Source organism: Cyrtonyx montezumae, unplaced genomic scaffold (assembly GCF_038088225.1).
Source record: "Cyrtonyx montezumae isolate F1298 unplaced genomic scaffold, pur_monq_1.0 scaffold_3, whole genome shotgun sequence".
Classification (NCBI taxonomy): domain Eukaryota; kingdom Metazoa; phylum Chordata; class Aves; order Galliformes; family Odontophoridae; genus Cyrtonyx; species Cyrtonyx montezumae.
The window spans coordinates 157,459,761-157,473,364 of NW_027072034.1; the positions used below are offsets into that span (position 1 = coordinate 157,459,761).

Here is a 13,604-nt window from a genome sequence, read left to right on the forward strand (position 1 = left end):
ATAGTTTCCTGCAAAACATCTGTCACTGATCAGTGTTGCAGATAGTCTAAGCAGAGCAGACACACTGTCGGTCTAGCACAGTGTGGAAGTTCTTGTGTAAATGATATGCAGGGAAAAATTATGTAACTTGCTCTCCAAATGACAATCTGTTGGCACTGATAATTCTTGGCACTGTGCTTGAGATTCAAAACAATGCTTTTAAAATGGTCCCAAGCTCTATGATTCTAAAATCCTCCCTATCCAGTGAAAAGTATATAAATAGATGTGACATTACAAAATGAGTATAAAGCAACTGAAATTCACATTGCTTTGCTTAATCCTTATTCAGAACTGAATATCTGCAATCAGCATATATAGTTTGTGAAATGTGTTGTCTGAGGTGAAATCACTGCTGTGGAAGTTATTGAAGTGATAAACATGCTTTTGGGGTCCACTGTGAACAGGCAGGAGAGGGTTTAGTCTCTTAGAACTGGACTCCATCGGTATGCAGGTGAGAGACACTTTGATGAAAGAGTAAAGTTTACAAAACTGGTAATTTTGCAGAGCTCCTTTCTGATCTGAAGAAAAATAAGGAAATAAGGACATTACTAACAGCCAGACAAAACCGAAACAAAGCCAAAACAATAAGCAAAAACAAAAAGACCTTACAGAGGGTCTCGGAAGGTTCTCATCTAGGTCTCAGAGAAGGACAACTAGTTCTAAATAGGAGAGATTTATTGCGTGTGACCTCTTCTGACCAACAAGATCAACCACATTTGGAGCAGACAATAGGAACTTCCTGCTTCCTGAATGTAAGTGGAACCACAAGAATACTCCTGGAGAGGGCAAGTTCAAGGAAGGAGCTCTTCATTTGAAAATCCACTGTACTCCAGTCTATTTTCATCTCTTTAGCTTGATCCAGAACGCAAATCATCTGAGCCATTAGTCCCTGCAAAGCCTACCTGCTTGTATGACATCCAAAGACCCAAGACCATTGGTAAAACTAATGTAAAAAAAAACCTTTTTGATGGTCCAAAGTGGAGAAATGACCAATCATCCTTGATTTGTAGTGTTTTCTACACGCTGACAGTAGAGCCCAAGATACAAAGATTGGACTTGGTTCCACATTTTCCAAGTATTTATGCAAAGTCAGCTGAGCTTTGGTCTAGGAAAGTGCTGTGATATCCTCTCTGAATATGGAGCAGAGACAAGGTGATAACAGGTCTTTCCAGGATATTTATTTTGTCAGTGACTTCTTCACACACAGCTCCATCTGGGAGTTGTATTTTCCCCAAAGGAAGATGACAGAAATGTGAGTTTTGGCAAGTAATCTTTTGGCATGCACAGGTGTTTGCTTCTGTTACATACAAAGCCCAAAACAGGAGATGTTGAGGTCAGTGATGCTGGCCACCACTGGTCACCTCAGGGTGAAGCCATTTTCTGGATGATGTCCTACCCAGAATCCTTGGGGCTGACTGTTCTCATCCTCTTCCTCCAGAACAGTGATGTGAAAACTAGCCATTATCTTGGGTAGGGAGACACCAAGTTACTTGAAAATGACTCTATATCTCTTTCAAGTCAGTTTTTATTTCTTATCACAGTTGTTTGGAAGCTACCATTTGTTAGCAGAGGATACACTTTGCATTTAAGTTCTATTCATCACCCTGCCAGTTTCCAAAATAATTTGGGTTTAACTTTTCATCATGTGGAGAATATATTTTCACATGAAAAATGCTTTTACTTGCATTGCTTACTTAGCTGAATTTAATGGAAAATTTCCCTGAAGACTATTAATTACCTCAACATGAGAACAGATCAGTGTAGGTCTTTGGAGCTCATCCATACTTTGAACTCTGCAGTATTTCATAGATTTTTCCCTCCCAGTCACTTAACTGAAAAGAATTTGGCCAGTAAACAGGGAAGAGTAATTGTGATTCAGATATCAAGTGCTGCCTAAAAGAGAAAGCTGGGGGATGACATAGTAGTTGTATTCAAAGACATAAAAGGCTGCTCCAAGCAGAAAAGAAATACTATTCTTACCATGTCAACAGAAAAGACAAAAAAACCAAAAACAAAAACAACCACACAGGTTTGTAATACAGAAATAAAAATGTAAATTTGACACTGAAAACATCTTCTAAGAGTGAAAAACTAAGGTTTTAGCAAGGGCTGGCAAGGGCAGGTATTGAGCTTTTCTTACTGTAGCATTTTCAGATCATATGATAAAAATAAGTAGGAAGGGATTCAGCCTGGGAGCATGGAATGGATTAGATAGCCTGTCTTCCAGAGCTGATTTCTGTTATTCTATTCCAGAAGAAAAAAATAACCAAACATTTTGGATCTTTTTTGTCAGTCCATTTATAGAAACAGATGTAGATTATATAGATAGAGATTTATAGATATAGATATACAGATATATAGATATAGATACAGATAGATAAATATACTAAAGATGGGAAAAGAGTGATGGTCAAGATGGTGGTAGATGGTTTCCCAGCTATTCTTGTCACTGCGTGAGGCAGCCTTGGCAAGCTCCTCACTAAGAGTTCCTAAAGACCTGTCTGTGTTGCAGGGAATGACACTTCTCACTTTCATCAGCAGTGTTCTGAGAGTAGTTGAGGAAAGCAGTGTGATCCACATAATCCCATCTAGATTCCATTGTGCTTTACAAACCTGAATGCATATGATTATGCCCATTTAAAAGATGGGGAAATGTAGAGCATGGAGCTAATTTCAGACAGTCAAAAAGATTGAGATGCTAGAACTGTAACTCATATTGTGATAATGCAAAGCATAGTGTGCTCAACCCACCAATGTATTTATGGCAGATAAAAACAGAAGTGAAGTCCAAAGGTCACAGACACAGATCTGTGTGCAGCTCATAAAAGGGAAGAGCTTCTGTTTTCAGTGTAAGACTGCTTTTCACTAATCCTGATGTGGTCAGGCAGCCCAGCTGATGGCAATGATTGCTTTTCAGTGATTGAGGAGAAGTAATGTGAAACTCTCAAATAAATCAGAAAATGTAAATGAACAGTTAAGTTATTTTTATGAATTCTGGACATTTCCTGCACTCTGGCAGTTAAATGGGACCCTGAAAGTGATAGAAGACAGGTTAAAAATCTAGGAAAGCCAATGCAAGCAAATCAGATGCATTGTGTATTAGAAAAATATCACACATGTTGATTCATCAGATGAGAGGGCAGCTAGAAAAGTAAAACTAAATCCAGGTGGAGATAAAATACTGTAGTGGTAGTGATTTATGATTTTTCTTTGTCGGGAGAAATGTGAACTGTACACAGACTGTACTGTAAATGTCAAAGTTCTGGGCAGTCACTTCATAAGCCTCCTTTAAGACTTGACACTCGAGTCCTTAAGTGATCTATATGCATTAGCTGAGAACTCTGTTTCTGTTGGGATGTATGAATTAGAAGTGGCTTTGTCAGAGATGCCATAAAATCACACAGTTACAGACTGGTTTGGGTTGGAAGGGACCTTTAAGATCATCTAAGTTTCCAACCCCCTGCCATAGGCAGGGACATCTCCCACTAGACCAGGTTGCTCAAAGCCCCATCCAGCCTGGCTTTGAGTGCTTTCAGGGAGGAGGCATCCACAGCTTCACGGAGCAACTTGTTCCAGTGCCTCATCACCCTCACAGTAAAGAATTTATTTTGAATATCTAGGCTAAATCTACCCCCAAGATGCAGAATTACTTGTTGCCTTTACTGAAGTTGAGTAATATCTGCCATTCAGCTTCCTTTTTTCAAGAATTTGGCTGATGAGTTTGTTTCCAAATCATAGTCCTCCAACAACAATTTAGTTGTGTAGAAATTGGTCTTAAGAGGAAACCCCTTCCTACCCCAGTAGTATGCTCTTGTATGCTCTCAAACAAGACAGCTATAAAACTAAAGCCAAATGAACATGAAAAAGAAATGTTAGAGTGCTACTGATTTATGGCTCTTACTTTCATTTATTTGCTTGGAGAAGTCTAGATTGTATGTAATACTTGAGGGTAAATGTCACAGTTTTAACTAACCACTCTATAAACCCGTGAGAACCCTATTCTTGTCATTTCTATAAACTTCAACCTGTGAGAAGTCAGAAGAGCTATGTAACCACTTCATGCCTCCATTTTCCCACTAGTTAAATGGACATAATCGTATGTATCCGATTTTGTAAATCACTGTGGGATCTGGATGTGAGGTGGATGATGTTTAGTCTTGCATACAGCTGTCACGTCGTGTTCTTCTAATACTGCTCAAGGTACTTTAAAAAGGTGGAGAAGTGCCACTCCTCATTACAGGACAGTATTATAGGAATCCCTGGAGAGGAATACTGGATACAGGACTTAAAGATATACTTAGTAGGTTCATGCATAGAAAAAAGACAGTAAGGCCCACACTAAAAGACAGCAAATAGTCTTCATATCACTTTGGAAAATGAAATTGTCTTTCTCTGAGATGCCCTCTGAAAGGCATGCCTGTCTCCATTGACCCCGGAAGGGCTCTAAGAGATTAGTGTGAATTATGTGGGGTGCAGATTGCATGACTGCACTAGTAAGTGTTGGATCAGCAAGTCAGATTGAAATTACAGAGACTATACTCAACTCTTTGCTGAACATAAAGGGATCTAAGGCGAGTTGTTCAGATGCAGACATTACATAGACACTTATGAACTTATGAACATCAATCCCACCTCACAAGCTTACAGAATATCTGAACAAGTCACCTCAAGATCTCTTTATAATCTGCAGAGACAAATCTACAGTATGATTCATACCCTAGAAGGAATGTTTGAACAAGTCAGGTGAATCATATATTGTCTGGAAGGAGCTCAGGTATCGGATCTGAATTCTAGATGTCTTGAGTTGGTTGGAATTAAGATCGTCTACATGTCTGAAGCTGGATGTGTATTATTCACAGAAAGTGATCGCTGAACCGCTTTCTATCACCTTTCAGAGGTCTCGGAGAATAGGAGAGGTGCCTGAAGGCTGGAGGATAGCCAATGTCACTCCTGTCTTCAAAAAGTGTAAGAAGGATGATCCAGGGAACTACAGGCCAGTCAGCCTCACCTCTGTCCCTGGAAAGGTGATAGAACAGTTTGTTTTGGATGCCATTTCCAGGCAATTGGAAGAGAAAAGAGTTATCAAGAGTAGTCAGCATGGGTTCACCAGGGGACGGTCATGCTCGATCAACCTGGTGGCCTTCTATGACATAATTACTGGCTGAGTGGATTGGAGGGAGAGCACTGGGTGTAGTCTACCTTGATTTCAGCAAAGCATTTGAGCACCCTTACAATGGAGATGAGAAAGTGTGGAATAGATGGGTGGATGGTAAGATGGGTTGAGAACTGGCTGACTGGCAGAGCTCAGAGGGTTGTGATTGGTGGCACAGAGTGCAGTTGGAGGCCTGTACGTGGTGGTGTTCCTCAGGGGTCGGTGCTGGGTCTGGTTCTGTTCAACATCTTCATCACTGACATTGATGAGGGGATAGAATCCATTCTCAGCAAGTTTGCTGATGACACAAAGCTGGAAGGAATGGCTGACATGCTGGAAAGCTATGCTGCATTCAGTGAGACCTGGACAGGCTGGAGAGTTGTGCAGAAAGGAACCAGATGAGGTTTAACGAGAGCAAGTGTAGAGTCTTGCACCTAGGGAGGAATAACTACTTGCACTGGTACAGATTGGGGGATGATGCTGGTGATGAGCTCTGTAGAGAGGGACCTGGGTGTCCTGGTGGATGACAGGCTGGCCATGAGTCAGTAGTGTGCCCTGCTGGCCAAGAAGGCCAATGAGATCCTGGGGTGCATTAAAAAGAGCGTGGCCAGCAGGTCAAGGGAGGTGATCCTCCCCCTCTGCTCTGCCCTGGTGAGGCCTCTCCTGGAGTATTGTGTCCAGTTCTGGCTTCCTGGTACAAAAAAGACAGGGATCTCATTGAAAGAGTCCTACGGAGGGCTAAAAAGATTATAAAGGGCGTGGAACACCTCTTTTATGTAGAAAGGCTGCAAAACCTGAGTCTGTTCAGCCTAGAGAAAAGAAGACTCAGAGGGGATCTGATCCACATCTATAAATACCTAAGGAGCAAGAGGCACAGGGATGAGGCTGGACTCTTCTGAGCAGCGTTTGGTGATAGGACGAGGAGAAATGGCCACAAACTGAAGCATAGCAAGTTGCACACAAATGTGTGTGGGAACTTCTTCACAGTGCAGTGACGGAGCATTGGCACAGCTGCACAGAGAGGTGGTGGAGTCTCCTTCTCTGGAGATGTTCAAGACCCGCCTGGATGCCTACCTGTGCAACCTGGGCTAGGGAGCTGCTTTGGCAGGGGGTTGGACTCGATGATCTCTAGAAGTCCCTTCCAACCCCTGTTGTGATTCTGTGAAAGTGATTAGAAGTCATACAGAGAATATCTTGCCTTTGAGTTCAGTGACTTCCAAAAAGCAGTGAGCATAGGAATACTGTTTTTATTCCTGATAACATGGCAATGTTGGGATAGGGGTTATTGAGTTCTTATTTTATTACTGGTGAGATGAATCTTTAATCTCAGCACATAACTGTGCCAGTAGACCTAACTTCATTGTAGTACACTGTGTGCAGTTCTTAGATATAATTAAAAACATAGGAAAATCTTGCAATATTGTGGTTTTATCTCAACAGGTGATGTCTCTCCTCCTCCTTCTACTGTAATTGGACAAACCAAAACTTTAGCTAAAGTTACGTTCAGCCCCAACATTGTTGAGCAAACCAAGATTGCCCGAAATGGCATTCTGGGAGACTTCATTGTTAGATACGATGTCAACCGGGAGCTGAGTGTTGGAGACATCCAGGTACTTTACGTGGCTGATCTTTTCCATGTTATTAGCTGTGCCTGAAATTGTTTGACTGCCTTGCACACTCCACATATCCTAGCAAGTGTTTTCTAAGTGAAGGCTTGTAAAAACAATCCAAAATAAATCCAATAAGTCTGCAACAGCAAGATGGACTTAAAAAAAAGTGCATGCTTCACTGAGTTCCTTTGTTGTACTTGCTTTTCAGTTTTTCAGTATATGGGCTGCATGTATCTGGATATAGGGCCAGGTATCCACATGCATGTAGTGGTTCTGATCCCTGGGTGGATGTTATATCCTTACTGCATTTGGAAGAAAACCAGTGTCCACCATGGAAGGAGATGCAGAGAGTTCCAATAGGCCCCCACTGTTAATGAACAGGGGACAAGGAACAAGAGAGATAATAAAGAGAACTCATCCTCCAGTGCAGACACACAGACTGAAAGCAAGATCAGGTGTGATCAGTCAGTAATGATGTGTCTGGAATACTGAATCACAGTCTTCCCTTCATTCCTAAATTCATTGTTCTTCTACAGATTCTTAATGGGTACTTCGTACACTACTTCGCACCCATGGATCTGCCTCCCTTACCAAAGAACGTGGTCTTTGTCCTTGACAGCAGTGCATCCATGGTGGGAACAAAACTAAGGCAGGTGAGGTACTTGCTTGTGTTATGGACTGGTTGACTTTAATGTTGTAGGGGGCTTGTTTCAGGCTTCATCTTACCAGGTGGGTCCTATATCACTCAGCATAGGTCAGTGCTGTCAAAACTGAACAGAGAACATTGTGCTGGTCAATTCTATTCTGTGCATTTTGAAGGGAAGCAGATTAGAGAGCTCTCTCAGAAAAGTGCATTCAGCAAACCACTGTGTCCGTCTTAGCAGAGAGAATACAATTCTGTCTTTACATTACAAAACCCTTGGAAAAATGCTGTATGACTCACTGAGTTCTTCTGGAAGAAAAGTCAGTTTGCCCTGTTTGAGAACCTGATTGTTTCACTGCAGATCTCAGACGTTTTTCCAGGACACAGATCTTGACGTAAGACAACATAATAAACTGAAGGCCATATTACCAGTGCTTAAAACTGGCTTTTGATGTGGAGGATTCAGGCTGGTGTCTGAACATTTTTGTTCCTTGTCTGAACTGGGTTAGATGGAAACCAGCTCCAGTCCAGGATCCAACTAGTTGGCTTGGAAGGAGTACTGTTTCTGGGGGAATATAGTCTTTCTCTCAACATGATATTATCAGTCCAAACTAGAATCACAGAATCATAGACTCATTAAGATTTGAAAAGACCACTAAGATCATTTAATCCAACCATCAAACCATCAAATCTAATCTAATTGGAATCTGTAACAGTTAAATCTGGTGCAAAAAATATGAAGTATTACACAAGACATAGACACACCTATCTGGACTACATGAGGTTATTAGGTTATTATTTAGTTCCTAAATGCTTAATATACGAAGTTAGAAAAAATAATTAAAGAATATTTAAAGCTTTTAACATTTTAAATCTTTATAAACCTTTGATCTGTAGTTTCTATCATTCCTGTTACCCATCAGTCAGGAGAATTCTTGTAATTAAAAATAAATTTTTGCATTTCAGTAAAGAATTGAAGTGACAAAGAAGCAGAGAGACATCAGTATTTCAATTCTGGTCTGACAGATACATCTCATGTCTGCACTCACACTTCAGACACAAGCCAAGCTTACATAAGTCTGTGCAAAAACCCTGGTAGAGTTAGTACTGTTTCTTTCCACTTAAAGACTTGCTCCACAGTTATGAGATATGGAGACATTAGGTGTCTCCTTTCTTTTGAAAGGCTCACATCTTTGCCTTCTACTTTATTATCTACTTATGCAGTGGAAAGTGTCACTTTTCACATATGTTAAGATGGTCTAAAGTTGCTCGAGGAGAGGTTTAGATTACATATTAAGAAGAATTTCTTCACAGAGGGAGTAGTCAAGCAGGCTGTCAAGGGAAATAATGGAGTCCTCATCCCTGGAAGTATTTAAGAGACATGTGGATGTGGCATAAATGTCATAGTTTAGTGATAGGACTTGGCAGGTCAGGTTGATGGTTGGACTTAACAATTTTGAAGGTCTATTCCAAACTAAGTGATTCCATGATTCTATGATACTAAGACACTAATTAGCTCTAATTATTCCACTCAGGCTCCTTTGTCACCTTCCTAGAACATGGAGTGAATAGGAAAAATAAGGAAATTGTGGTCATTTGGAAGCGTTGGGGTTTTTGTATTTTTTTTCCCTTGGCCATTAACACTAGCCTAAATGTCCTTCATGAACACAAATTATGGTAATTCCCTGACAGTTCTCTGTCTTTGATCAAGGACATAGTGGGTGTTTATGCCTTTCCATCTCTGCTGAAATCTTTACCATCTGGTTTCAGTGGTGGTCATAAATCTTCATTTAGAAGCTGTAGCTTCTATTAAATTAAATTATCTCCACTTTAAGCTAAAATGACTTTTATGGCTCCTAATTACGTGGTGACTGGAGTAGCAAATAGTAACAAACACACCTAGCACTGTGCTGAAGTAGGTCTTGAATGAAGATACCTTTGAATCATTACAAATTCCTCTGGACAGAGCCTGGCTTTTGGCTTTCTGTTATCCTGTTGAAAAATGTCAAGCCTTCCCTTGAAGAATAAACAGATATTTCCCAAATGCACCCAGCTCTGCATATTGTAAGCAATCAGGAGTACAACACTTAACCATGGAGATTAGGACTCTGGAGGGCTTGGTGCAGGGGTGAGCTGTACTAGTTGTTCCTTGGGTCAGCAGATTAACCCCGTACTATGAAAACTTTTATTCTCCTCCTGAGCTAATTAGCTTTTCTTTTCATATACTTACTAGAAACAACACGGCAAGGGATTAACCCTTGAAGGCCTACTTCATAGCCTAGCTAGCTTCTATTGCTAAAAATACATAAACCTCTGGACAGTTAAGTAGAAATAAATGCCTCTTAAGCTTGAAGCAGTAGATGTGTCTAGCCTGGTCTTTTGCGAATGGTGTATTCAACATCAACACTTTGCCTGTTGTCTCAGATAAACTCTTTTTACGGACAGCTATGGGTATGTAATGTAGGACTGCTGTGTTCAGTAAGCATTTTTCTTCCTCTGACTTGAACTGCTCCAAAACCCCAAACTTCACCAAGTTATGGCCTGAATCATAAATAATCAATCGAAGAAAACAAAGAAAAGAAAACCCAAACAAATACTACAATTCAGACTGCAGATTAACTAAGGAATACCCAAGATCTGGGACTGAGTGAATAATAGATCTCTTTTAGTAAACCATTTACGGCCTTGATTTGTGTTTGCTCAATGGCCTTTTTACCCAATTGTTGGTATCAAGATGTTTGTTATATTACAGACATGTTCCCTGGTGACAAGATAAATCTGAGCAGGGGAAATGCCTCTTTTTCTCTCACACTCCTGCAGCTGTGGTGGTAATCTGCAGTAGTTGTATAGAGAGCTGGGAATCCCTGTGGGATGGTGTTCCCTCATTTCTGTCTGCTGAGTCACATGCATGATTAGCTAAAAATACACTCAGCTCTTGTAAAGAGAAGTTGTTCAGGTCAGTTATGGTAACTGTGGCAAAGTTTTTAGGGCTGTAAAAGCATGGGTGAGAAACATCAGCTGTGCGCCCTTTTCCATAGCAACTCAAGATTTTGTAATCTTCACTAACCTCCCTTCATAACATCAACAGCAATGTGACTCAAATGGGTCAGTATTTCATGCTTCCTGCAGTTCTACAAACAAAATAATTTCCTCTTTTCATCTCCCAAGCTTTTCCAGTTCCTATGTCATTTTTTAATGCGTTTGCACCATCCTTTTATTTCTCAGATATTTCAGTCTTTGAAGCAACAAGATGTTCAGGCCTCATTGCAAATACACATAGTGGGACTGGTCGATCAACTTAAATGAAAACACTGAGACTCCTGAGACATCCTCCTCATAACACTGAGTATATATTAGCTTTGTGGGGAAGACTAGGTCATGTGCCTATTTCTCCTTTGTTTTTTACAGCCTCTGAACTCTGGTAATGTCTAGTGAATTTAGCTATGCTACAGCTCCCCCACTGAGGATCTGTGCCTTTATGACATTCACCTTATAGCACTGGTAGGGAGATGAAGCTGAAGGGAAGAGAAAACTCATGAGTATGATGCTGAAAAAAGTGCTGATGGGTTCAAGACTGCATGTCATTATTGCTGTCCCACTGGAAAGGAAAATACTATTTCTGTCCTCAAGAGCTTTGTTCCTTCCTTTGCAGAGAGGAAGTAAGCTCTGTGTGGAATAGTTGCTTTTAATGGAAGTCAAAGAGCCTGGGGAACAAGTTGTATCTTAAAGTTTTACCAGGAAGCAAAATAGTTTCATCCTTTGAGCAACCTGACCTGATTATTATGGACACCTTTTGTTTTAGAGGTTTTTGTGTGTTCACTTGTTTGCTTGCTTGTTTGTTTTGTTCTAGAGGACATTTCACTTTTACAACAGTATAATTAGGAGAAAGATGTGCCAGGCATAGGTTCACCTCCCTGTGACTGTCATGGTTATCCTAAACTTCAGACAGCATGGAAAAAAGGACTTTTATCAGCCTGAATTCCAGCACTACACATCAGGCATGTTCTAAGCTATGAATGTTCCCATGAGAGGATGAGTTTGCAGATGTTTTGAAGACTTGGTAAAATGAAGTTGTTTCAACCATGGATTAATTTCACCTTACTTTTCCCACAGGCAACAAATGCCCACACACTTAGTTGAGCAGTTGGCCGCACCATGAGCCTGGCAGCTTGTCAATGGTAGCGTGCCAGGCTGTAATTCTCTTTGAGGTTAATTGTGCTAGGAGGAACTCAACTGAAGCTGGGACCTGCTGTGTGTTTGCAACTACTTTAGTTTATTTGCTTGCATCCAACCAAAGAACACTGTTGGTACCCCTGATTCATGACCTACACCATCTGAGCCCCTTTTAGAGGCCTGAATGACTTGTACATGCATGTAACCTTCTCAGACTCAACACCCAGGCTCTCCTGAGTAGTTTCAGGGTGGAAAGAGAGCAGACAAGCACCTCGACATATAATGTTCTCACTTCAGGCCCCACTTATTTCTGCTGGTTGCTTCAGAGCTGGCTGTGGGCCTGTTGACTACTAGTCCAAATAATGGCTGCTGTCCAGGAGAACAACCTTGAACCAACAGGGAACTCTGGAAAAAATGCTAATCCTAATTAGAGCCTTTAGTGATTTTAAAGCTCTGCGAAGAGAAAGGATTTGTCAGCTTTTCCACTTCCATTAGAAAGCAACCATCTGAGTTAACGCAGAGGAACTTTATGCACTGTATCCAGCACAGGCTAAATTGATGCAGCTGCCACTTACTCAGGAATGCACAACAGCAGTGTTATCTCACTCCTCTCTTTAGATGTGGATATGTAATGTAACAACCACTACACTAAATAGGTTGTCAGATCCACATAGCCCTTGACTTCCCAGCTTCCAAAAATGTGCAAATACTTGTTATGCAGCAGAATAATCTACTTTTCCAAAACTCCAAAACTTGGAATGACAGGGTCACACAAAGAAACCATCAAGCTTCAGAGCAGGATGCCATCAGATGTTCATAGGTTCATAGGTACATTAGGTTGGAAAGGACCTACAAGATCATCTAGTCCAACCATCCTCCTATCATCATCCCTACCCACTAAACTACTAAATCAAATCCCTTAGCACCTCATCTAAACACTTCTTGAACAGTGTTGAGGACAGGAAGCATCATTTTCTGGTCGTAGAACTACTAGCTGATTTTCTCCACACTGAGGCAGTACAAGTAGGGACATAATTTTCTAAGAAGACCCCAGCCCACCTGTAAACATCAAGTCCTGGAATTCAGGGTTCAGAGCAAATAGGAAGCAATAGCTAGTGCAGAGTTTGTCATGGAGGTGCTGCTATGGTTTGATCTGAAACCCTGTGAAGACAGTGAGAGTTCTCCACAAGGTTTCTACAGACCCTTTGCTGAATTCATCAAAGAATAGGCCAAACCCACAGAAGTGACTCACACAGCCCAGTGATCACCCAGTGATCAAGCTGGGAAGTCAGTCTGTGGGTCAGGATCAATGGGGTCCATGACCAGGCACAAGACTAGCTGTGACAGAGCTAAAGACAGGTACCTGAAGCTCAGACTAGGACTGAAAGCCCAGGCTGGAGCTTAAATGGAGACACCTGGCCCATGGGTAGAGGTCTGGATGGAGGCCTCACAGGAGTCTGGTCAGAACCATTGAAGCCTAGTAATAGCTCAAGACCTTGGGATTTACATGCTGTGAAGCTCTAGATCTCCTTTTCACAGTCCTTTCCAAGTCAGAACTGTTTTCTGTTTGCTGGAGCAATACCTGTGAGTCAGAGCTGGCTTCGTTCATGTTTTCATCATGAATATGCTCTTTGAAGTTAGGTGGGTTATCTTCTTTGCCTCTGCTTGTCTCCTTGCAGAGTTTTGTACAGGCTGGGCTTATGGCTGTACAAGATCCTCAGAGACTAAAAGACAACTGGCAAAGAGCTATTAGTCCAACACTGCTTGGAACACACTATTTCCTACTCAATACCCCTTTACCCTATTACAAAGTGCATAATGTATGCATTGCCCAACTGGGACCATCTGTCTCTAACTGTAAAGAACAGCCAAGGCTCTGAAATAACTGCCTGGGACCTTCTGGGGAAGCTTACAATAAGAAGGTCTTTCTTATTGAGCTACTGCAGTAAGAGGTACTACAGTCACCAAGCAGTGTTCACGGGCAGAT

The 13,604-nt window shown here is 41.3% G+C and overlaps 1 protein-coding gene across 1 annotated transcript in view; it reads left to right on the forward strand.

Annotated features, from left to right (window-relative positions):
• The window catches only part of ITIH5 (inter-alpha-trypsin inhibitor heavy chain 5), a 47,077-nt gene that overhangs the window by 11,342 nt on the left and 22,131 nt on the right, over window positions 1-13,604 (forward strand). The window contains exons 6-7 of the mRNA XM_065743770.1: window positions 6,632-6,801; window positions 7,338-7,454. Coding sequence (XP_065599842.1) covers window positions 6,632-6,801; window positions 7,338-7,454 — 287 coding nt within the window. The remainder of the gene's footprint in view (window positions 1-6,631; window positions 6,802-7,337; window positions 7,455-13,604) is intronic.